Source organism: Lampetra planeri, chromosome 61 (genome assembly GCF_965212315.1).
Source record: "Lampetra planeri chromosome 61, kcLamPlan1.2.h2, whole genome shotgun sequence".
Lineage (NCBI taxonomy): Eukaryota > Metazoa > Chordata > Hyperoartia > Petromyzontiformes > Petromyzontidae > Lampetra > Lampetra planeri.
The window spans coordinates 1,563,736-1,589,366 of NC_136167.1; the positions used below are offsets into that span (position 1 = coordinate 1,563,736).

Below are 25,631 nucleotides of genomic sequence, written 5' to 3' on the forward strand. Positions count from 1 at the left end.
CACACACACACGTGGCACACACACACGCGTGACGCACATGCGTGACACACGCGTGACGCACACACACGCGTGACACACACGCATGACACACGCATGACACACGCGTGACACACGCGTGACACACACGCATGACACACGCATGACACACGCGTGACACACACGCGTGACACACGCGTGACACACACACGCATGACACACGCGCGACACACACACACGCTACGCACACGCACGACACACGTGACACACACACGTGCGACACACACGCTTGACACACATGCATGACACACGCTTGACACATGCGTGACACACACGCATGATACACGCGTGACACACACACGTGACACACACACGCGCGACACACACGCGTGACACACACACGCATGACACACGCTTGACACATGCGTGACACACGCGTGACACACACGTGACACACACGCGCGCGACACACGCGTGACACACGCATGACACACGCTTGACACATGCGTGACACACACACGCATGACACACGCGTGACACACACACGTGACACACGCGCGCGACACGCACACGCGTGACGCACACACGTGACGCACACACGTGACGCACACACGCGACACACACACACGTGGCACACACACACGTGACACACGTGTGACACAGACACGCTACGCACACACGTGACACACACACGCGTGACACACACACGCGTGACACGTTCAGGGAGCGGTTAGCGCGACGACGCAAGTGACCCCGTGTGTCCGATTCTCTCGCCGCCAACATCGGTGACGAATATTTGAACCGTTCCCGGGCTCTCTGCTGGGTCGACTGGCCGAGCATGCTGCTGCCATCAACACCACCGCCTTCTATAGATGCTAGCCAACAGCTCTTGCCCCAACGCTCTGCGGAGGCTACACGGTGGCTCTTTGCTTGTAACGTGCGCGCGTGTAATCAAATCCGCTTCTCGCTTTCAGGTGAAACGTGGAGCCTTGTGAAGACACCTATTACAGCGCACGCGCTCTTGCTGACTACACAAGACGGCTGGGGGTTATCGCGTGTACGTCACACGCGCACACGTACGTACGTACACAGACAAAGACAAAGATCCCCCGTACAGCCTTAACAGACTGTTGGGGCAAGTGCTGTTAGCGAGTAGCACCTATGAAGGCCAGAACGGCACACGAGGGGGTGGGAGGCCAGCACCACGCCCGACCGCATTTGTCTCCCCAGTGGCGATGTTGACACACCGCCCCAGGTGCTCATTTCAGGCTGAGTAGACCTAGGGGAGACCCAGGACCACTTCATTGTCACTGGTGTTGGCCGTGTGAGCGGGAATCGAACTCGGGTCTCTGGGTTCGTAGCGTGGTGCGCTAACCACTACACGACTGTCCCCCCCAAAAAAAAATTGTAAATGTTGTGGTTTCACGCTTCAACACACCGGTGGGGCTAAAGCAGTGATCTATTTTGTCTTTTGTCAACGTGACACTTTTTTATTGATTGGCCGTGTCGGGTGGTGGAAGGTTACGACACATTTATAAATAATGCGACCTAAACCCAAAAACGTTGATTATGAATTATGAATCAAAGACACGCCGCACACGTTTGCACGTAGACTCGGATAGACTAACACACACACACACCGACTCATCTAGAGCCTGGTGGGAAACCCTCCTCCTCCCCCCACTCCTCCTGCCCTCCCCACTCCTCCACAGGTTCAACGACCCCCCCACCTCCGCCCCCCCCCCTCCCCGTTCCCTCTCGGGCTCCGCGCTCCGTGACGATGATCTCCGACGAGGCGTGGCGCTTCTCCCTTCATCGCCATGCCTCTCTGCCCGGGCACGGACGTGGACGTGGACGACGCTCGTAGACCGGGCGCCCACCGCCCCGGTTCCCCCACGCGTCGCACGACGGCGCCGCTCCACCAGCCGCCCCGGCCCGACCGGTGACGTCTCCGCCGGCGTTATTTCCCGTAACCGTAGCCGGGGGCCGCCGCGATGGAATGCGAGCCGCGGCACGCCTCGGGCAAGGACCCCGCCCCCCTCGGTAACGGCGGCAGCCTTGCCGACACGGCGGCGTGCCGGCCGCTCCCTCCCGGCGAGCGCCCGGCACGGTCGCGCCGCGGCGCCGGGGATACGGACGTCGCTGGCGTGGCGTGCGGGGAGATGCCGGCGGCCCCGCCGAGGGACGGGCTCGGCGGTGCCGGCGGGCACGGCGGCGCGGTGAGGAGCGCGGTGAGCGAGGAGGGGAAGGAAGAGGATGCGGCCGAGATACAGGAAGCCGTGCCGAGCGGAGGTGCGGTGAGGGGAGGAGACGTGGGTGGCGATGACCTCCCTGCACGGGGCTCCACGGTGCAGCGGCAGCAACAGCAGCAGCAGGAAGAGGAGGAGCGAGATAAGCAGCAGCAGATACAGCCGGAACAGCAGCACCAACAGCAGCAGCAGGAACAGCAGGAACAGCAGCACCAAGAGCAGCAGCAGGAACAGCAGGAACAGCAGCACCAAGAGCAGCAGCAGGAACAGCAGCAGCAGCAGCAGCAGGAACAGCAGCAGCAGCAGCAGCAGGAACAGCAGGAACAGCAGCAGCAGAAGCAGCACCAACAGCAGCAGCAGGAACAGCAGCACCAACAGCAGCAGCAGCAGCAACAGCAGCAGACACAGCAGCACCAACAGCAGCAGCAACAGCAGCACCAACAACAACAACAGCAGCAGCAGCAGCAGACACAGCAGCACCAACAGCAGCAGGAACAGCAGCACCAACAGCAGCAGGAACAGCAGCACCACACAGCAGCAGCAGCAGCAGCAGGCAGCCCCGCTGATGAGATTTTGCCCACGGCCTCCGCTGGAGCCGAAGCCGGCAAGGGCCACCTCCGATTCCGAGGACGCTGCCAACCGGAGCTGGCGGCGCAAGACCCGCGGCGTGGCCAGCAAGCTGCGCGCCATGGCCGAGCTGCGAGCCGCAGCGGCCTCCGCCACCACCACCACCACCACCACCGCCACCACCGGCAACACCGCCAACACCGCCACCACCGCCACCGGCAACACCGACAACACCGACAACACCGCCCCGAGCAACGGCGGCGTTTGCGCGGCCTCGCCGACCGTCCCGGGCCTCACGTTCGGCCGCGCGAGGGTGATGGTGGCGGCGGCATCGCGCCTCCGCGTTCTGCCGCGCCGGGGCTCCGAGTCATGCCTGGCCTCGGAGCCCGGGGTGGATGGAGTCTTCCGGCTCGGTCGGCACAACTCCCGGCCGAGCCTGGGCTGCCACGCCGAAGCCGAGTCGCTGCCGCCGCTTGCCGCCACGCCGACGCCGGCCTCTCCGCCGGGCCCCCGTGGGCCGGGCCCCCCCCCGACGGCGTCGCGCTGGGCCGGCGTGGCCTCCGACTCGCGGCTGCTGGTTCAGCTGCGTGGCAGCCGGGCCTGGGCGGCGCCCGCCTCGCTCCCTTGCAGCCCGGCGGCGCCCGGCGCGCTGCCACCCATCCCCACGCAGCGGGCACGCAGCAGGTGCGGGTGAGCGGGAGGTCGTGGGTGAGCGGCAGTTGTGGGTGAGCGTCAGTTGTGGGTGAGCGTCAGTTGTGGGTGAGCGTCAGTCGTGGGTGAGTGTCAGTCGTGGGTGAGTGTCAGTCGTGGGTGAGCAGCAGGTCGTGGTGAGCGTCAGTTGTGGGTGAGCGTCAGGTCGTGGGTGAGTGTCAGTCGTGGGTGAGCGGCAGGTCGTGGTGAGCGTCAGTTGTGGGTGAGCGTCAGGTCGTGGGTGAGCGTCAGGCGTGGGTGAGCGGCGGGTCGTGGGTGAGTGTCAGTCGTGGGTGAGCGGCAGGTCGTGGGTGAGCGTCAGTCGTGGGTGAGCGTCAGTCGTGGGTGAGTGTCAGTCGTGGGTGAGCGTCAGTCGTGGGTGAGCGTCAGTCGTGGGTGAGTGTCAGTCGTGGGTGAGCGGCAGGTCGTGGTGAGCGTCAGTTGTGGGTGAGCGTCAGGTCGTGGGTGAGCGTCAGTCGTGGGTGAGCGTCAGTTGTGGGTGAGCGTCAAGCGTGGGTGAGCGGCAGGTCGTGGGTGAGCGTCAGTCGTGGGTGAGCGTCAGTCGTGGGTGAGCGGCAGGTCGTGGGTGAGCGGCAGGTCGTGGGTGAGCGGCAGGTCGTGGGTGAGCGTCAGGGCGTGGGTGAGCGTCAGGTGGTGGGTGAGCATCAGGGCGTGGGTGAGCGACAGTCGTGGGTGAGCGTCAGTCGTGGGTGAGCGTCAGGTCGTGGGTGAGCGTCAAGCGTGGGTGAGCGGCAGGTCGTGGGTGAGCGTCAGTCGTGGGTGAGCGTCAGTTGTGGGTGAGCGTCAGGGCGTGGGTGAGCGGCAGGTCGTGGGTGAGCGGCAGGTCGTGGGTGAGCGTCAGGGCGTGGGTGAGCGTCAGGTGGTGGGTGAGCATCAGGGCGTGGGTGAGCGACAGTCGTGGGTGAGCGTCAGGGCGTGGGTGAGCGTCAGGGCGTGGGTGAGCGACAGTCGTGGGTGAGCATCAGGTCGTGGGTGAGCGTCAGGGCGTGGGTGAGCGGCAGGTCGTGGGTGAGCGGCAGGTCGTGGGTGAGCGTCAGGGCGTGGGTGAGCGTCAGGGCGTGGGTGAGCGACAGTCGTGGGTGAGCGTCAGGGCGTGGGTGAGCGGCAGTTGTGGGTGAGCGACAGTCGTGGGTGAGCGTCAGGGCGTGGGTGAGCGGCAGGTCGTGGGTGAGCGTCAGGGCGTGGGTGAGCGACAGTCGTGGGTGAGCGTCAGGGCGTGGGTGAGCGGCAGGTCGTGGGTGAGCGGCAGGTCGTGGGTGAGCGACAGTCGTGGGTGAGCGTCAGGTCGTGGGTGAGTGTCAGTTGTGGGTGAGCGTCAGTCGTGGGTGAGCGTCAGTCGTGGGTGAGCGGCAGTCGTGGGTGAGCGTCAGGGCGTGGGTGAGCGTCAGTCGTGGGTGAGCGGCAGTCGTGGGTGAGCGTCAGGGCGTGGGTGAGCGGCAGTTGTGGGTGAGCGTCAGTCGTGGGTGAGCGGCAGTTGTGGGTGAGCGGCAGTCGTGGGTGAGCGTCAAGCGTGGGTGAGCGGCAGGTCGTGGGTGAGCGTCAGTCGTGGGTGAGCGTCAGTTGTGGGTGAGCGTCAGGGCGTGGGTGAGCGACAGTCGTGGGTGAGCGTCAGTCGTGGGTGAGCGTCAGGTCGTGGGTGAGCGTCAAGCGTGGGTGAGCGGCAGGTCGTGGGTGAGCGTCAGTCGTGGGTGAGCGTCAGTTGTGGGTGAGCGTCAGGGCGTGGGTGAGCGACAGTCGTGGGTGAGCGGCAGGTCGTGGGTGAGCGTCAGGGCGTGGGTGAGCGTCAGGTGGTGGGTGAGCATCAGGGCGTGGGTGAGCGACAGTCGTGGGTGAGCGGCAGGTCGTGGGTGAGCGGCAGGTCGTGGGTGAGCGGCAGGTCGTGGGTGAGCGTCAGGGCGTGGGTGAGCGTCAGGTGGTGGGTGAGCATCAGGGCGTGGGTGAGCGACAGTCGTGGGTGAGCGTCAGGGCGTGGGTGAGCGTCAGGGCGTGGGTGAGCGACAGTCGTGGGTGAGCATCAGGTCGTGGGTGAGCGTCAGGGCGTGGGTGAGCGGCAGGTCGTGGGTGAGCGGCAGGTCGTGGGTGAGCGTCAGGGCGTGGGTGAGCGTCAGGGCGTGGGTGAGCGACAGTCGTGGGTGAGCGTCAGGGCGTGGGTGAGCGGCAGTTGTGGGTGAGCGACAGTCGTGGGTGAGCGTCAGGGCGTGGGTGAGCGGCAGGTCGTGGGTGAGCGGCAGGTCGTGGGTGAGCGACAGTCGTGGGTGAGCGTCAGGTCGTGGGTGAGTGTCAGTTGTGGGTGAGCGTCAGTCGTGGGTGAGCGGCAGTTGTGGGTGAGCGGCAGTCGTGGGTGAGCGTCAGGGCGTGGGTGAGCGGCAGGTCGTGGGTGAGCGGCAGGTCGTGGGTGAGCGACAGTCGTGGGTGAGCGTCAGGTCGTGGGTGAGTGTCAGTTGTGGGTGAGCGTCAGGCGTGGGTGAGCGTCAGTCGTGGGTGAGCGGCAGTCGTGGGTGAGCGTCAGGGCGTGGGTGAGCGGCAGTTGTGGGTGAGCGTCAGTCGTGGGTGAGCGTCAGTCGTGGGTGAGCGTCAGGTCGTGGGTGAGCGTCAGGTCGTGGGTGAGCGGGAGGTCGTGGGTGAGCGTCAGTTGTGGGTGAGCGGCAGGTCGTGGGGTGAGCGTCAGGCGTGGGTGAGCGGGAGGTCGTGGGTGAGCGTCAGTTGTGGGTGAGCGTCAGGTCGTGGGTGAGCGTCAGGCGTGGGTGAGCGGGAGGTCGTGGGTGAGCGTCAGTCGTGGGTGAGCGTCAGTCGTGGGTGAGCGTCAGGTCGTGGGTGAGTGTCAGTCGTGGGTGAGCGTCAGTCGTGGGTGAGCGTCAGTCGTGGGTGAGCGTCAGGTCGTGGGTGAGTGTCAGTCGTGGGTGAGCGTCAGGTCGTGGGTGAGCGTCAGGTCGTGGGTGAGCGGGAGGTCGTGGGTGAGCGTCAGTTGTGGGTGAGCGGCAGTTGTGGGTGAGCGGCAGTTGTGGGTGAGCGTCAGGCGTGGGTGAGCGTCAGGTCGTGGGTGAGTGTCAGTCGTGGGTGAGCGTCAGGTCGTGGGTGAGCGTCAGGTCGTGGGTGAGCGGGAGGTCGTGGGTGAGCGTCAGTTGTGGGTGAGCGGCAGTTGTGGGTGAGCGGCAGTCGTGGGTGAGCGTCAGGTCGTGGGTGAGCGTCAGGCGTGGGTGAGCGGGAGGTCGTGGGTGAGCGGCAAGTCCTGCGGCTCACCCACAACTTGAGCTGTACGCTCAGGTCACGATGTCGGGGGGTCGTCGTCACAGGTCAGCGTCGGAAACTGGGGTCGGGAGATGGATTCGCAGTTCTTGTGAAAGTCGTTCTCGGGGCCCAGGGTCGGTGCGGTTCGTGATCGGGGGTCAGGGTTGGATCGTCCTCAGGGTCAGGGTTGGGTCAACGCAGCCTCATTGCGTCGGAGTTTGTGCAGCATAGAGGGTGTGTCTGCAGTGCAGTGTGTTAATGTTGAGTGAAGGCTGCAGTGTGTTAATGCTGAGTGAAGGCTGCAGTGTGTTAATGCTGAAGGCTGCAGTGTGTTAATGTTGAGTGAAGGCTGCAGTGTGTTAATGCTGAAGGCTGCAGTGTGTTAATTGTTAATGTTGAGTGAAGGCTGCAGTGTGTTAATGCTGAGTGAAGGCTGTAGTGGCGTTTGGCTGCCCATCACTCGCTTTCGGATACCCTTCAGAGGCCGTCTGGAACGTTCTTCCTTCCGACATTACGAAGCCAGTGGAGCTGTGCGCTCGTAAATCATCATCATCATCATCTCGATTGATCAACTCATTTCATTGGAACTGCTTCTTGTGTTTTAGTTCGTTGTCCTGCCCCCCACACCTCCGATTAGCGCAGCTGGCTATGTACCGTGTGAAAGAAGTTCAACACGCACACGCGCACACGTACGTACAGGTGTTCTTGGGTCGGGTTACTGGCCTGCCTGGGCCGTAAGGGGATCTGGGGGTGGTGATGTAAGGGGATCGAGGAGGAGAGTATAGATGGGGAGGGGGCGGGGGGTGAGATTAGAGAGGGAGGAGGGAGAGGGATTATGGGGAGGTAGGAGAGAGACGGAGGAGATATACAGGGGGTGGGTTGAGAAGGGAGAGAGAGGTCGTGTCGTACAGAAATCTGTCGCAAACCGCGGGGGTCAGGTTCCTGAAAACCCCCTTTGGTTGGCAGAACCGTGTTTGGCACGACTAAAGCCTCGTGGAAAATAGGGGTTAGGTTCCTGAAGACCCTGTGGTTGGAAGAACCGTGGTTGACAAGGCTAAAGGATCGTGGAAAGTAGCGGCTTAGGTTCCTGAAAATCCCCGTGGTTGGCAAAACTATGCTTGGCAAGGCTAAAGGATCGTCGAAAATATGGGGTTAGGTTCGTGTAAAATAGGGGGTTAGGTTCCTGATGAACCCTGTGGTTGGAAGAACCGTGCTTGGCAAGACCTAAAGGTAAAGTCACGTAGAATGTAAATAATAAAATGAGAATTATCTTATAATGTTTTATTTTATTATTTCCATTCTACGTGACTTTACCGAAAGAACCAAGAAGATGAATCCCTGCAGTCACGAAAGCTTTAAATCGAAATTTAAGACCTAAAGGATCGTGGAAAAGAGGGGGTTAGGTTCCTGAAAACCCTGTGGTTGGAAGAACCGTGGTTAACAAGGCTAAAGGATCGTGGAAAATAGGGGGTTAGGTTTTTGAAAACCCCCGTAGTTGGAAGAACCGTGGTTGACAAGGCTAAAGGCTTGCGGAAAATAGGGGGTTAGGTTCTGTGGCCTCGGTTAACACTCCCATTGACGCCCAACTGCGCATCCCACGCATTCAGTAAACTTGAGAAATATCCACAGCGCAGTACCCCGCGCGAACAAAAAACAACCTTAAGAGATTAATCGCGAACAAAAATTACCTCGAATGACCTTTAATGGTGGCACCGTAGTGAAGTCCACGGGACGTTGACGACAACGATGGCGATGGTCAGGGAGAGAGGGGGGCGGGGGTGGAAGTGGTTCTTTTAGAAATACCAGGCGAGGTAGTTAACATCTCCTAGCCACCATGATGATGAGAGAGAGAGCGACACACAAACTCCAAATATACAGGAGCAGGCGTCAGGGTCGGGATCGCACCCACGACCTCCTGTACACCAGGCGAGGTAGTCAACATCTCCTAGCCACCATGATGATGATGAGAGAGAGAGAGAGACACGCAAACTCCAAATATACAGCAGCAGGTGTCAGTTTCGGGATCGAACCCACGACCTCCTGTACACCAGGCGAGGTAGTCAACATCTCCTAGCCACCGTGATGATGATGAGAGAGAGAGAGACACGCAAACTCCAAATATATACAGGAGCAGGCGTCAGGGTCGGGATCGAACCCACGACCTCCTGTACACCAGGCGAGGTAGTCAACATCTCCTAGCCACCGTGATGATGATGAGAGAGAGAGAGACACGCAAACTCCAAATATACAGCAGCAGGTGTCAGTTTCGGGATCGAACCCACGACCTCCTGTACACCAGGCGAGGTAGTCAACATCTCCTAGCCACCGTGATGATGATGAGAGAGAGAGAGACACGCAAACTCCAAATATATACAGGAGCAGGCGTCAGGGTCGGGATCGAACCCACGACCTCCTGTACACCAGGCGAGGTAGTTAACATCTCCTAGCCACCATGATGATGAGAGAGAGACACGCAAACTCCAAATATACAGCAGCAGGCGTCAGGGTCGGGATCAAACCCACGACCTCCTGTGCACCAGGCGAGGTAGTTAACATCTCGCCACTGCGGTGAGCGAGTGGCCGGCCTGCCTACGATCCGTCCTGCGGTAAATCGGACTGACTTGTGCCAGGAGCTCACAGGGCCTTAAGAGATCTGCTCACAATCCCCATCGTTGAGCTCCTCCCGACAGGTGACTGGGTCGTGTAGCCCACGTGCCCAGCCGCCGCTTGACCGGGTAGAGGTGGGTGAATGGGCACGCTGGGGGCTGGAGGAGACACGGAGCTGATGCGGTTACAGGAGGATGTGGAGCAGAGGTCGCAACCGGGTACCCGATACCCGTACCCTACCCGATACCCGGCTACCCGATACCCGGCCGGGTACGGGTACGGGTACCCGTTTGCGACCCTGGTGCGGCCGGGTACGGGTAGGCCGTGAGTCACTGGTGAGTCACCGTTTGTCACTCATTTCCCAACGTCTTGTCTCTTCTCACAATTAAAGTTCCTAGAATCAACCCACCCACGCCTGAAACATGGCTTCATCCCAGAGGTCGCAACCGGGTACCCGATACCCGTACCCTACCCGATACCCGGCCGGGTACGGGTAGCCGAGTATCGGGTAGGGTACGGGTACCCGTTTGCGACCCTGGTGCGGCCGGGTACGGGTACGGGTAAGGAATCAAAACCCGTTTGCGACCTCTGGTGTGGAGCTGAGTGGACTTGCCGGTGACCGGCGGTGTCAGGATGGGCCTCTGTGGAGGAGGTGGAGGAGGAGGTGGAGGAGTTGGAGGAGGCTCGTGAAGGACGCTACTGGGCAGTTGGGGGGGGGGCAGTCGTCCTGTGCGGTGAGCGAGTGAGTCGTTGTGATCTGCGCTGTGGTGACGGAGTGGGTTTAAGGAGAGGGACGAGAGAGAATTGCTAGAGAGAGATGCGGGGATGATGGGTGGAGGGAGGCGTGAGAGGGAGGGGTGAGAGGGAGGGAGGGGCAGAGGGAGGATGGAGGGAGGAGGAGTGAGAGAGGGAGGGAGGGAGAAAGAGGGAGGGAGGAGGAGGGAGGGAGGGAGGGGTTAGAGAGGGAGGGAGGGAGGGAGAAAGAGGGAGGGAGGAGGAGGGAGGGAGGGAGGGGTGAGAGAGGGAGGGAGGGAGAAAGAGGGAGGATGGAGGGAGGGAGGGAGGGGTGAGAGAGGGAGGGGGGGTGATGTGGCGTCTGTGCCATGGCGACCGCCAGCCACTCGGGCTCAGCAGCCGCTCCGACCAGAGACACCATGTAACTACAGCGCGTCCGAGTGGCAGTGTGTGTGTCTGTGTGTCAGTGTGTCTGTGTCTGTCAGTGTGTCAGTGTGTCTGTGTGTCTATCAGTGTGTCAGTGTGTCTGTGTGTCTATCAGTGTGTCAGTGTGTCTGTGTGTCTGTCAGTGTGTCTGTGTCTATCAGTGTGTCAGTGTGTCTGTGTGTCTGTCAGTGTGTCTGTGTGTCTGTCAGTGTGTCTGTGTCTATCAGTGTGTCGGTGTGTCTGTGTGTCTATCAGTGTGTCAGTGTGTCTGTGTGTCTGTCAGTGTGTCTGTGTATCTGTGTGTCTATCAGTGTGTCAGTGTGTCTATGTGTCTATCAGTGTGTCTGTGTGTCTATCAGTGTGTCAGTGTGTCTGTGTGTCTATCAGTGTGTCGGTGTGTCTATCAGTGTGTCAGTGTGTCTGTGTGTCTGTCAGTGTGTCGGTGTGTCTGTGTGTCTATCAGTGTGTCAGTGTGTCTGTGTGTCTATCAGTGTGTCGGTGTGTCTACCAGTGTGTCTGTGTGTCTATCAGTGTGTCTGTGTGTCTGTGTGTCTGTCAGTGTGTCTGTCAGTGTGTCTATCAGTGTGTCTGTCAGTGTGTCTGTGTGTCTGTATGTCTGTCAGTGTGTCTATCAATGTGTCTGTCAGTGTCTGTGTGTCTGTATGTCTGTTAGTGTGTCTATCAGTGTGTCTGTCTGTGTGTCTGTCAGTGTCAGTGTGTCTATCAGTGTGTCTATGTGTCTGTCAGTGTGTCTGTCAGTGTGTCTGTGAGTGTGTCAGTGTGTCTATCAGTGTGTCTGTGTGTCTGTATGTCTGTCAGTGTGTCTATCAGTGTGTTTGTCAGTGTGTCTGTGTGTCTGTATGTCTGTCAGTGTGTCTATCAGTGTGTCTGTCTGTGTGTCTATCAGTGTGTCAGTGTGTCTGTCAGTGTGTCAGTGTGTCTATCAGTGTGTCTATGTGTCTGTCAGTGTGTCTGTCAGTGTGTCTGTGAGTGTGTCAGTGTGTCTATCAGTGTGTCTGTGTGTCGGTGTGTCCGAGTGTCAGTGTGTCAGTGTGTCTGTGTGTCTGTCAGTGTGTCAGTGTATCAGTGTGTCTGTCAGTGTGTCTATCAGTGTGTCAGTGTGTCTATCAGTGTGTCTATCAGTGTGTCAGTGTGTCTATCAGTGTGTCTGTGTGTTTACGTGTCTTATCACTGTGTCTACCAGTGTGTCTGTCAGTGTGTCTGTCAGTGTGTCTATCAGTGTGTCTGTCAGTGTGTCAATGTGTCTGTGTCTACCAGTGTGTATGTCAGTGTGTCTGTGTGTCTATCAGTGTGTCTACCAGTGTGTATGTCAGTGTGTCTGTGTCTAATCAATGTGCCTGTCAGTGTGTCTGTCGGTGTGTCTGCCAGTGTGTCTGTCAGTGTGTCTCTCAGTTGTACTCTTAGGTTTATCGAAAAAACCTACGAGTATGAATCCTTGCAGTCACGAAAGCTTCAAATCTAGAATTCTCTCAGTTGTGTCTGTGAATGTCGTTCTTTCTGTGCGCGTGTGTCTGTGAGTCGATCCGTGTGTGTGGCTGTCATGTGCATGTGAGTGTGTTGGTAAGTGTGACTGTGAATGTCTGTGAATGTCTGTCATCGTGTCTCTCTGTCTGCGAGTGTGTCAGTGTCTCTGTATGCCTGTGTGTCTGTCAGTGGGTCTATGTGTCTGTGTGTGTGTTTGTGTATGGGGGAGCGGTAGTGTAGTGGTTATCGCGCTCTGAACCTGGCGACCCGGGTTTGATTCCCGCTCATGGCCAACACCACCAGTGACGATTATCTGAACGGGTCCCGGTCCTCCCCTAGGTCGACTCAGCCTCAAATGAGTACCTGGTGCGATCTGTAAACATCGCCACTGTGGAGACAAAGGCGGTCGGGCGTGGTGCTGGCCACCCACCCCCTCGTGTGCCGTGCCGGCCTTCACAGGTGCTCGCTAACAGCACTTGCCCCAACAGTCTGTTAAGGCTACACGGGGATCTTTGTTTTTGTGTCGTGTGTATTAGTGTTGGTGGTGAGCGGTGGTGCAGCGGTTAGCGCTACACTGCGCTACAAACCCAGTGACCCAAGTTCGATTCCTGCTCACGGCCAACACCGGTGACGATTATCTGACCCGGTCCTGGGCCTCCCGTAGGTCGACTCAGCCTCAAATGAGTACCTGGTGCGGTGTGTAAACATCACTACTAGGGAGACAAAGGCGGCCGGGCGTGGTGCTGGCCACCCACCTTCTCGTGCACCCGTGCCGGCCTTCATAGGTGCTGCTCTACGCTAACGGCACTTGCCCCAACAGACTTGTCAAGGATATACGGGGGATCTTTGTCTTTACATTGTTGTTTTGGCGAGCAGTCGCGCAGCAGTTTGCGCGCTGCGCTACGAACCCAGCAACCCAGGTTCGAGAAGCTTTCCGTGGCTGTACCGGAGGACTTTCCATCTGCTACAGATACAACGGGAGGCTGATCGATGCCCGAGTGTGGCCAAACGATGTCTCCCTTATTGGTCAACCGTGCTACGTGCGCTGATGATCCGGTGATTGCTGCTCACTCAGAGGAGGCGTTGGAAACTTCACTGCTGAAGCTGGAGCGTGCGACGAAGAGATGGGGCCTTACCGTTAGCCCCGCAGAGAACAAAGCATCCTGAGTTTTCAATCTAGATGATTTCTGTCGTCAAACACTCCACCACCCTCAGCTCCCCATGAGTGATGGATGGGGCGGTTGTGCAGAGAGTGAAGTCGTTTCTGTACCTGGGCAGTGTGCTTAGAAATGCTTGTATGATGAGCTTGTTTCGCACTGCTGTACGTAGCTGTTCGTGATAATCGGAGGTGCGGGGGAAGGACGCCAAACACAAAAAGCAGTTCTTCGTGGTTCTTTCGGTAAAGTCACGTAGAATGGAAATGATGAAATAATAAAAATAAAACATTATAAAATAATTCTCACGACGTTTCGGCCACCAACGCAAGCAGCCGTCCTCAGGTGAAGAACAGGTCTGTCGGAAAGACAGCGTCTGAAGGTGGCCGAAACGTCGTGAGAATTGTATTTTATTGTTTTATTTTTATTATTTTATTACTTCCCTTTTACGTGACTTTACCGAAAGAACCAAGAAGATGAATCCTTGCAGTCACGAAAGCTTTAAATCGAAACAAAAAGCAGTTCTAGAGAAATGAGTTTTCAATCTCGATGATTTAAAAGTGCGTAGCTGCAGTGGCTTCCTAATATCGGATAGAAGACCGTTCCAGAAGGCTGCATAAGTGCAACTGATGGGTAGCCAAAAGCCACCGCTGCTGCGAGGATGACCGGAGTTCGTGTGATGATGGTTTATTCTCCTTGAGATCAGCAGGAGAGGAATTATGAGCAGTTCCGCTTTGGCAGCAGAGGTCTCAATCTGAATCAAACGGCATTGTTTTTTTTTTAAATCAGCCACGTAATGCTGTGTGGAAGCTACCCGGCCAATTTCTCCACAGGAATCTTCGGGTCTTCTCGGCCACGGTAATGCCCTCCCTTCTCTATGCTTGCAAAACGTGGAGCCCTCTAATGGAACATCTGCATCTGTTTGAAACATGTAGGCTGTCCTGCCTATGATCCGTCCTAGGATTAATCGGACTGGATTGTGTGAGGAGCTCAAAATTCCTTGAAAGATCTGGGCACTGTCCTATCTGTGAGCTCCTCCGGCAGGCACGGCTGCCAACCCACCCACCGCATGCCCAAGTAGCTTTTGTTTGGCCGGATAGAGAGGGCTAAACGGGCGCTGCACGGGCTGGAGAAGTGATGGTTTGAAGCGGTACGGGAGGATGTGGAGCTGAGCGGACTTGCCGATGGCTGGTACCAGCGGTGTCACGATCGGCCTCTGTGGAAGAGGCTCGTGAAGGACGCTGCTACTGGGCAGTTGGAGGCAGTCGCCATCCAGCAACAACGGAGGGCGGAGGAGCGATGCTCGCAACAATGAGCAGAGCACCGGGTGGCTAAAACGCAGCGAGTTGGCACAGTGGGAAGCACAGCTGGTGCATCTGCTAATCATCTCAGTTGGTCAACTCATGGAGCCTGGGTCTGCTCCGTCATCTAACAGCGAGACTTCAACACTTCCCGTGGCCTCAAAGTGCACGTAGCCTGGCACAAGTGCCGTGGTGATGTCACCGCCGCTTCGTGGTGAATGGCGGTTGTCTGTGGTGGTGGTGTAGATAATGTTGGAGGTGGTGTTGATGGTAACGGTGGTGGGGTTGATGGTAATTGTGGTGTTGATGGTAACGGCGGTGTTGATGGTAACGGCGGCGGGGTTGATGGTAATTGTGGTGTTGATGGTAACGGTGGTGTTGATGGTAATTGTGGTGTTAATGGTAATTGTGGTGTTGATGGTAACGGCGGTGTTGATGGTAACGGCGGCGGGGTTGATGGTAATTGTGGTGTTGATGGTAACGGCGGCGTCGGCCTCGATGGTAACGGCGGTGTTGATGGTAACGGTGGTGTTGATGGTAACGGTGGCGGGGTTGATGGCAATTGTGGTGTTGATGGTAACGGTGGCGGGGTTGATGATAACGGTGGCGGGGTTGATGACAATTGTGGCGGCCTCGATGGTAACGGCGGTGGTCTCCGCACACGCGGCCTGCCCCTGCAGGAGCTTCCTGGACGGCTCGCTGCTGGCGGGCGGCTCTCTGCTGGGCGCCGACGAGCTGGAGCGGCACCTGCCGCAGCGGCGGCTGCGCCTCTTCGTGGGCACATGGAACATGCAGGGCCGGCGCTCGCTGCCCGCCAGCCTCGACGACTTCCTGCTGCCCGCCGAGGCGCCCTTCCTGCAGGACGCGTACGTGGTGGGCGTGCAGGAGGCCGCTCCGGACCGGTGCGTACCGCACACACACCACGCACACACCAGAGGTCGCAAACGGGTTTTGATTCCTTAGCCGTACCCGTACCCGGCCGCACCAGGGTCGCAAACGGGTACCCGGCCGTACCCGTACCCTACCCGTACCCGTACCCGGCCGTACACGGGTATCGGGTACCCGATTGCGACCTCTGGGATGAAGCCACGTTGCAGGCGCGGGTGGGTTGATTCTAGGAACTTGAATTGTGAGAAGAGACAAGACGTTGGGAAATGAGTGACAAACGGTGACTCACCAGTGACTCACGGCCTACCCGTACCCGGCCGCACCAGGGTCGCAAACAGTCGGGTATCGGGTAGGGTACGGTATCGGGTACCCGGTTGCGACCTCTGCCACACCCCCACCACCGCCCGTCAAAGTGCACCTAGCCTGGCGCAAGCGCTCGTTCCAACTTTTTGCCCCCCCCCCTCCCCCCGAGTTTTATAACAACTTTGCTCCGGGCATCGTGGGCCACGAGAGACGTTAACTTGCACAAGATGGCAGTGCAGGTCGGCCCTGCCGTCGGAGAACGCATCCGGAATGTGACGTTTTCATTGCGAGTCTCCGTCAGTAACCACGCTGAGCTTGACGCTCTGTGCATTGCCTGACCAGGTTGTAAGTCTCGCGGCCGGGATTTGGGCAAGTGAAGTCAATTAAATTTCGATTTAAAGCTTTCGTGACTGCAGGGATTCATCTTCTTGGTTCTTTCGGTAAAGTCACGTAGAAGGGAAGTGATAAAATAATAAAAATAAAACATAATAAAATTTCGATTTAAAGCTTTCGTGACTGCAGGGATTCATCTTCTTGGTTCTTTCGGTAAAGTCACGTAGAAGGGAAGTAATAAAATAATAAAAATAAAACACGATAAAATAATTCTCACGACGTTTCGGCCACAACGCAAGCAGCCGTCGTGATAATTATTTTATTGTGTTTTATTTTTATTATTTTATTACTTCCCTTCTACGTGACTTTACCGAAAGAACCAAGAAGATGAAGTGAATTAACTTAAATCTCGACTTAAAGCTTTCGTGACTGCAGGAATTCATTTTCTTTTTGGGGTCTTTCGGTAAAGCCGGTAAAGTCACGTGGATGGTTCGAAGAAAATAACAAAAAACGACGGCGTTTCGATCGCAACACGAGCGATCGTCGTCATCTTTGAACCATCTACCAGTGACTTTACGGAGAGACCCAAAGAAAAGAAATTAACTTACTTAACCCTTTCCCGTCCCCCGAGTCGGGGTGTTGGGGGTCCCATACCTGTCAACCCCTTATCAGTACCCCTACCTTATCACAAACCAATTCAGACCTTATTGGTCACCCCGTGCCTCTTATATATCTCAACGTTCATCCTACAGAGTCCCATCGCGTGAGAGGAACACAAACAAATAGACAAAAATAAGATTTTTCCCGCATTGAAAACGGCTGCATGAGAATGCGGGGTAAACCGTGATGGGTTGACCGCTATGGGGTCCCGTTCACCGGCGAATCTCAGAGCGCACGAGCGGCGATTGGCGTTCAGCCTACTTAGGAGAGGCTTAGCGGCGCCTAATTGGAGGTGCGGGGGGAAAGGACAACAAACTAAACACGACAATCAGTTCTAAAGAAATGAGTTTGTCAATCTAGATGATGATGATGATTGAAAAGTGCACGGCTCCAGTGGCTTCATAATATCGGAAGGAAGAGCGTTCCAGACGGCCGCAGCGCCTGTGTGTGAGCGGTGGGGTAGCGGTTAGCGCGCCGCGCTACGAACCTGGCGACCCGAGTTCGATTCCCGCTCACGGCCAATACCGGTGACGATTATCTGAACCGGTCCTGGCCCTCCCCTAGGTCGACTCAGCCTCAAATGAGTACCTGGTGCGGTGTGTAACCATCGCCACTGGGGAGACAAAGGCGGCTGGGTGTGGTGCTCGCCACCCACCCCCTCGTGTGCCGTGCCGGCCTTCATAGGTGCTGCTCGCTAACAGCACTTGCCCCTACAGTCTGTTGAGGCTACACGTCGTTGTGCGTGCGTGCCTGTGCGTGTGTGTGCGTGTGCCTGTGTGTGTGCCTGTGTGTGTGCGTGTGTGCGTGTGTGTGCGTGTGCCTGTGCCTGTGTGTGTGCGTGTGTGTGTGCCTGTGTGTGTGCGTGTGTGTGTGCCTGTGTGTGTGCGTGTGTGCCTGTGTGTGTGCGTGTGTGCGTGTGTGTGCGTGTGCCTGTGCCTGTGTGTGTGCGTGTGCGTGTGCCTGTGTGTGTGCGCGTGTGTGTGTGCCTGTGTGTGTGCCTGTGTGTGTGCGTGTGTGTGCGTGCGTGTGTGTGTGCGTGTGCCTGTGCGTGTGCGTGTGTGCGTGTGTGTGTGCCTGTGTGTGTGCGTGTGTGCGCGTGTGTGTGCGCGTGTGTGTGCGTGTGTGTGTGCCTGTGTGTGTGCGTGTGTGTGCGTGTGCGTGTGTGCGTGTGTGTGTGTGCGTGTGTGCGTGTGTGTGTGTGTGTGTGTGCCTGTGTGTGTGCGTGTGTGTGCGTGTGTGTGTGCCTGTGTGTGTGCGTGTGTGTGCGTGTGCGTGTGTGCGTGTGTGTGTGTGCGTGTGTGCGTGTGTGTGTGCGCGCGTCAGGCGTGAGTGGGAGGTGCGCCTGCAGGAGACGCTGGGCCCGTCCCACGTGCTGCTCTACTCGGCGGTGCACGGCGTGCTGCACCTCGCCGTGCTGCTGCGCCGAGACCTCATCTGGTTCTGCTCAGGTGACCGCCGCGTGCGTGTGCGTGTTTGTTCACGCGTGTGTGTGCGTGTGTGTTCACGCATGTGCGTGCGCATGTTTGTTCACGCGTGTGTGTGCGTGTGTGTTCACGCGTGTGTGTGCGTGTGTGTTCACGCATGTGCGCGCGCGTGTGTGTTCACGCTTGTGCGCGCGTGTGTGTTCACGCGTGTGTGTGCGTGTGTGTTCACGCATGTGCGCGCGCGTGTGTGTTCACGCTTGTGCGCGCGTGTGTGTTCACGCGTGTGTGTGCGTGTGTGTTCACGCATGTGCGCGCGCGTGTGTGTTCACGCTTGTGCGCGCGTGTGTGTTCACGCGTGTGTGTGCGTGTGTGTTCACGCATGTGCGCGCGCGTGTGTTCACGCGTGTGTGTGCGTGTGTGTTCACGCGTGTGTGTGCGTGTGTTCACGCGTGTGTGTGCGTGTGTGTTCACGCATGTGCGCGCGTGTGTGTTCACGCGTGTGTGTGCGTGTGTGTTCACGCGTGTGTGTGCGTGTGTGTTCACGCTTGTGCGCGCGTGTGTGTTCACGCTTGTGCGCGCGTGTGTGTTCACGCTTGTGCGTGCGTGTGTGTTCACGCGTGTGTGTGCGTGTTCACGCGTGTGCGTGCGTGTGTGTTCACGCGTGTGTGTGCGTGTGTGTTCACGCTTGTGTGTGCGTGTGTGTTCACGCGTGTGCGTGCGTGTGTGTTCACGCGCGTGCGTGCGTGTGTGTTCACGCGTGTGTGTGCGTGTGTGTTCACGCTTGTGCGCGCGTGTGTGTTCACGCATGTGCGCGCGCGTGTGTGTTCACGCTTGTGCGCGCGTGTGTGTTCACGCGTGTGTGTGCGTGTTCACGCGTGTGTGTGCGTGTGTGTTCACGCGTGCGTGCACGTGTGTGTTCACGCGTGTGCGTGCGTGTGTGTTCACGCGTGTGTGTGCGTGTGTGTTCACGCGTGCGTGTGCGTGTGTGTTCACGCGTGCGTGCGCGTGTGTGTTCACGCGTGTGTGTGCGTGTGTGTTCACGCGTGTGTGTGCGTGTGTGTTCACGCGTGCGTGCACGTGTGTGTTCACGCGTGCGCGCACGTGTGTGTTCAGACGTGCGCGCACGTGTGTGTTCACGCGCGTGCGCGCGTGTGTTCACGCGTGTGCGCGCGTGTGTTCACGCGTGTGTTCACGTGTGTGTTCACGCGTGCGTGCACGTGTGTGTTCACGCGTGCGCGCACGTGTGTGTTCACGCGTGTGTGCGCGTGTGTGCGCGTGTGTGTTCACGCGTGCGCGCGCGTGTGTGTTCACGCGTGCATGCACGTGTGTGTTCACGCGTGCGCGCACGTGTGTGTTCACGCGTGTGTTCACGCGTGTGTGCGCGTGTGTGGTCACGCGTGTGTGCGCGTGTTTGTTCACGCGTGTGTTCACGCGTGTGTGCGCGTGTTTGTTCACGCGTGCGTGCACGTGTGTGTTCACGCGTGCGTGCATGTGTTTGTTCACGCGTGCGTGCACGTGTGTGTTCACGCGTGTGCGCGCGTGTGTGTTTACGCGTGTGTTCACGTGTGTGTTCACGTGTGTGTTCACGCGTGTGTGCGCGTGTTTGTTCACGCGTGTGTTCACGCGTGTGTGTTCAACGTGCCCCCTACTGTGCCCCCTACTGGTACAGTAGGGGCACAGGTGGTGCATCAGCCAGTCATCTCGGTCATCTCGGTCAGTCGACCCGTGGCACCTGCTGGGTCTGCCCCGTGACCTCCTACCAGCGGGCGTTCGACACTTCACGTGGTAGCCTCAAGGTGCACTTGGCCTGGCACAAGCGTCGTGGTGACGTCACCGCCACTTAGTGCGAATGGCGGTTGTTGTTGTTGTTGTTCATCGTGCGCTTGTGTGTGTTTTGTTTACATGCGTGTTCGCGCATGTGTGTGTGTCGGGCTAGGAGATGTTGACTACCTCGCCTGGTGTGCAGGAGGTCGTGGGTTCGATCCCGACCCTGACGCCTGCTGCTGTATATTTGGAGTTTGCGTGTCTCTCTCTCTCTCATCATCATCATCAGGGTGGCTAGGAGATGTTAACTACCTCGCCTGGTGTACAGGAGGTCGCGGGTTCGATCCCGACCCTGACGCCTGCAGCTGTATATTTGGAGTTTGTGTGTCTCTCTCTCATCATCATCACGGTGGCTAGGAGATGTTCTCTACCTCGCCTGGTGTACAGGAGGTCGTGGGTTCGATCCCGACCCTGACGCCTGCTGCTGCTGTATATGTGGAGTTTGCGTGTCTCTCTCCCCGTGGTCTCGGGGATTTTTCTCCGGTTCCTCCGGTTTTCTCCTCCACATTTAGAATCGACATCGACACGCGTTGAGAGGATTTGGCCCCTGCTAGAAATGTCCACGTGGCGATGACGAGCCACTCCGTTGAGCGACCATTTGTGGGCAGGTTCAATTAAGTTATGATAATTGTTATTTTACCCTTTTATCTGGCAACATTACTGACACCTTTTTTACAAGGAGTCATGTTTGCATAGATCACAATACCTGCGGTCGTAATGCAAACAAAAAACATAACTCTGATAATATATGCACTGTCCTTGAAGTTGATTGGTCCACACCCGAGACAGCTTTCCTTAGAGCCTAGTCTCACATGGTGTTGGACCAGATGACGCCAAAAGGCGCACAACTCAAAGACAATGCACCATCAGAGTGTGAGAGCTCGGGGTTAAGCATTTACACCATTGGAACCTGCTTTGCCAGTAAAAAATATGATATATGATTTAAAAAAGATGTCAGTTTTATTGCCAAATAAAAGAGTAAAAAAACAATTATCATTTTTTACTGACAAATGAGGTTCCAATGGTGTAAACTAAGTTCGTTGTGATTATCGCGTGTGCAGTGTGTGTTAGCGCGTGCGTGCCTGTTAACACGCGCCTGCAGCGGTTAGCGCGCCGCGCTAAGAACCCGGCAACCTCACTTGGAATTCCCGCTCACGGCCACCGACACCGCTGACGATTACCTGAACCTGGGCCTCCCCTAGGTCGACTCGGCCTCAAACGAGTACACGGTGCTCGTGCGTCAAAAAAAAGTCGTCAGCGATTTTTCTGACGGATATTGCGATTTGATTTGCGATTACATTTTTTTAAGTCAGGCTTCAGTTCAATAGTCACTGTGTAATAGATTTAAAACATGCGATGGAGCATTACCACGTGATACCATCACAATATGAACTGCTCTATATACATTCTAATGCAAGTATGAGAACTTAAAAGATATGAATTGCTTCCAACATGCATTTATTTAAATGTTTTGTATTGAAATAGAACAATCAAATAAAGAACAATTGTTAAGTTAAATAAATAAAGTTATACTAATATATATTTTTTAACAATTCCAATAAGAAAGTTGATATGCAAATTCCTTTGTCAAGGCGCTCTTCCCCCCCTAACCCAGCTTAAATATACGCTGCCAAGCTTGGCGGTGTTCATTCAGACGCTGTCTTTCCGACAGCCCTGATTTGAAAACGAACAAAACAATGCAAGTGTGGAACGATCCAATATTCAGGGGGGTCGCCTGGCTCTGTGAAGGATGCACTTTCACGTTGCGGTTTGAGACGGCGCTTTTGAGAGATGTTACGTCTCCCCCAGCCTGGCACGTAAGGGTACCGGTGGGTTCGAACCCGAACCCCGACGATGCATGTTGTATATTTGGAGTGTGCGTCTCCTCCCCCCGTTCTGCAGAGTGCGAGCGTGAGCGAGTGAGTGGAGTCCGCACTCTGCCTGTTCTCCACGGCGTTAAAGCGAGTGTTGAGTTTCGATTTAAAGCTTTCGTGACTGCAGGGATTCATCTTCTTGGTTCTTTCGGTAAAGTCACGTAGAAGGGAAATAATAAAATAATAAAAATAAACATTATAAAATACAATTCTCACGACGTCTTTCCGACAGTCCTGTTCTTCACCTGAGGACGGCTGCTTGAGTTGTGGCCGAAACGTCGTGAGAATTGTATAATTTTATTATGTTTTATTTTTATTAGTTTATTACTTCCCTTCTACGTGACTTTACCGAAAGAACCAAGAAGATGAATCCCTGCAGTCACGAAAGCTTTAAATCGAAAAAGTAATAGGACTTTTCAAATCGCAAAAAAATCGCAGCCTTTGCAATTCGCTCACCGCATCGTTTCAAATCCCGATTTCGACTTGAAATCGATTCGTCGTTCAGCCCTGGCGGCGAGACGGCGCCGGCCTCCGCAGGCACTCGCCCCGGCGGCGCGTCGAGGCTACGCGGGGGACCTTTGTCTTTGTAGAGGTGGAGCACGCCACGGTGACGACGCGCGCCGTCTCCCAGATCAAGACCAAGGGGGCCGTGGCCGTCGCCTTCACCTTCTTCGGCACCTCCTTCCTCTTCGTCACCTCGCACCTCACCTGTGAGACCACGCTGACGATGACGCTCATGATGATGACGCTGCTGCTGATGATGATGCTCTCACCTGTGAGACGCTGACGCTCATGATGATGATGCTGCTGCTGATGCTCTCACCTGTGAGATGACGCTCACTATGACGCTCATGATGATGATGCTCATGATGATGCTGCTGATGCTGATGCTGCTGCCCCCTCACCTGTGAGACGACGCTCATGATGATGCTGCTGATGATGCTGCTGCTACTGCCCCCTCACCTGTGAGACGCTGACGATGATGATGACGCTGCTCATGATGATGCTGCTGCTGCTGCTCTCACCTGTGAGACGCTGCTGCTGATGCTGCTGCTGCCCCCTCACCTGTGAGATGACGCTGATGATGATGCTCATGATGATGATGCTCATGATGATGATGCTGATGCTGATGATGATGCTGCTACTGCTGATGCTGCTGCTACTGCCCCCTCACCTGTGAGACTCTGCTGATGCTGCTGCCCTCACCTGTGAGACTCTGCTGATGCTGCTGCCCTCACCTGTGAGACTCTGCTGATGCTGCTGCCCTCACCTGTGAGACTCTGCTGATGCTGCTGCCCTCACCTGTGAGACTCTGCTGTTGCTGCCCCTCTCACCTGTGAGACTCTGCTGATGCTGCTGCCCTCACCTGTGAGACTCTGCTGATGCTGCTGCCCTCACCTGTGAGACTCTGCTGATGCTGCTGCCCTCACCTGTGAGACTCTGCTGATGCTGCTGCCCTCACCTGTGAGACTCTGCTGCTGCTGCCCTCACCTGTGAGACTCTGCTGATGCTGCTGCCCTCACCTGTGAGACTCTGCTGCTGCTACTGCCCCCTCACCTGTGAGACTCTGCTGATGCTGCTGCCCTCACCTGTGAGACTCTGCTGATGCTGCTGCCCTCACCTGTGAGACTCTGCTGATGCTGCTGCCCTCACCTGTGAGACTCTGCTGATGCTGCTGCCCTCACCTGTGAGACTCTGCTGATGCTGCTGCCCTCACCTGTGAGACTCTGCTGATGCTGCTGCCCTCACCTGTGAGACTCTGCTGTTGCTGCCCCTCTCACCTGTGAGACTCTGCTGATGCTGCTGCCCTCACCTGTGAGACTCTGCTGATGCTGCTGCCCTCACCTGTGAGACTCTGCTGCTGCTACTGCCCCCTCACCTGTGAGACTCTGCTGATGCTGCTGCCCTCACCTGTGAGACTCTGCTGATGCTACTGCCCCCTCACCTGTGAGACTCTGCTGATGCTGCTGCCCTCACCTGTGAGACTCTGCTGATGCTGCTGCCCTCACCTGTGAGACTCTGCTGCTGCTACTGCCCCCTCACCTGTGAGACTCTGCTGATGCTGCTGCCCTCACCTGTGAGACTCTGCTGATGCTGCCCCTCTCACCTGTGAGACTCTGCTGCTGCTGCCCCTCTCACCTGTGAGACTCTGCTGATGCTGCTGCCCTCACCTGTGAGACTCTGCTGTTGCTGCCCCTCTCACCTGTGAGACTCTGCTGCTGCTGCTGCCCTCTAACCTGTGAGACTCTGCTGCTGCTGCTACTGCCCCCTCACCTGTGAGCTGATGCTGCTACTGCCCCCTCACCTGTGAGACTCTGCTGCTGCTGCCCTCTCACCTGTGAGACTCTGCTGATGCTGCTGCCCTCACCTGTGAGACTCTGCTGATGCTGCTGCCCTCACCTGTGAGACTCTGCTGCTCCTGCTACTGCCTCCTCACCTGTTGTGGTGGTTGTTGATGGTCGTGGTGGTTGGTGGTGGTGGTTGTGGTAATTGATGGTGGTGATTGTGGTCGTGGTGGTTGACGGTGGTGGTGGTGGTGTTGATTGTGGTTGATGGTGATTGTGGTGGTGGTGTTGATGGTGGTGGTGTTGGTGGTGGTGTTGGTGGTGGTGATGGTGTTGATTGTGGTTGATAGTGATTGTGGTGGTGGTGTTGATGGTGGTGGTGTTGATGGTGGTGGTGTTGATTGTGGTTGATTGTGGTTGATGGTGGTTGTGGTGTTGATGGTGGTGGTTGTGGTGATTGTGGTGGTGGTTGTGGTTGATGGTTGTGGTGGTTGTGGTTGTGGTGGTTGCAGCTGGAGACAGCAAGGTGATGGAGCGAATCCTCGACTACAACAAGATCATCGAGTCCCTTCCCCTCCCTCGCGTCGTCCCTCTCACCAACGCCTACCAGCAGGACAGCGGTACAGCTACAGCTACACACAGCTACAGCTACACACAGCTACACAGCTACAGCTACACACAGCTACAGCTACACACAGCTACACACAGCTACAGCTACACACAGCTACAGCTACACACAGCTACACACAGCTACAGCTACACACAGCTACACACAGCTACAGCTACACACAGCTACAGCTACACACAGCTACACACAGCTACACACAGCTACAGCTACACACAGCTACAGCTACACACAGCTACACACAGCTACAGCTACACACAGCTACACACAACTACAGCTACACACAGCTACAGCTACACACAGCTACAGCTACACACAGCTACACACAGCTACACACAGCTACAGCTACACACAGCTACACACAGCTACAGCTACACACAGCTACACACAGCTACACACAGCTACAGCTACACACAGCTACAGCTACACACAGCTACACACAGCTACAGCTACACACAGCTACACACAACTACAGCTACACACAGCTACAGCTACACACAGCTACAGCTACACACAGCTACACATAGTTACAGCTACACACAGCTACAGCTACACACAGCTACACACAGTTACAGCTACACACAGCTACAGCTACACACAGCTACACACAGCTACACACAGCTACAGCTACACACAGCTACACACAGCTACAGCTACACACAGCTACAGCTACACACAGCTACAGCTACACACAGCTACACACAGCTACAGCTACACACAGCTACAGCTACACACAGCTACAGCTACACACAGCTACACACAGTTACAGCTACACACAGCTACACACAGCTACAGCTACACACAGCTACAGCTACACACAGCTACACACAGTTACAGCTACACACAGCTACACACAGCTACAGCTACACACAGCTACACACAGCTACAGCTACACACAGCTACACACAGCTACAGCTACACACAGCTACACACAGCTACACACAGCTACAGCTACACACAGCTACAGCTACACACA

The 25,631-nt window shown here is 56.8% G+C and overlaps 1 protein-coding gene across 1 annotated transcript in view; it reads left to right on the forward strand.

The window, feature by feature from the left end:
- Positions 1–2,196: 2,196 nt before the first annotated feature.
- Positions 2,197–25,631, forward strand: part of LOC144736522 (uncharacterized) — a 29,524-nt gene continuing 6,089 nt past the window's right edge. The window contains exons 1-5 of the mRNA XM_078619070.1: positions 2,197–3,476; positions 15,120–15,341; positions 17,947–18,071; positions 22,336–22,455; positions 24,543–24,650. Of these exons, the coding sequence (XP_078475196.1) occupies positions 2,299–3,476; positions 15,120–15,341; positions 17,947–18,071; positions 22,336–22,455; positions 24,543–24,650 (1,753 nt within the window). The 5' untranslated portion in view covers positions 2,197–2,298. The remainder of the gene's footprint in view (positions 3,477–15,119; positions 15,342–17,946; positions 18,072–22,335; positions 22,456–24,542; positions 24,651–25,631) is intronic.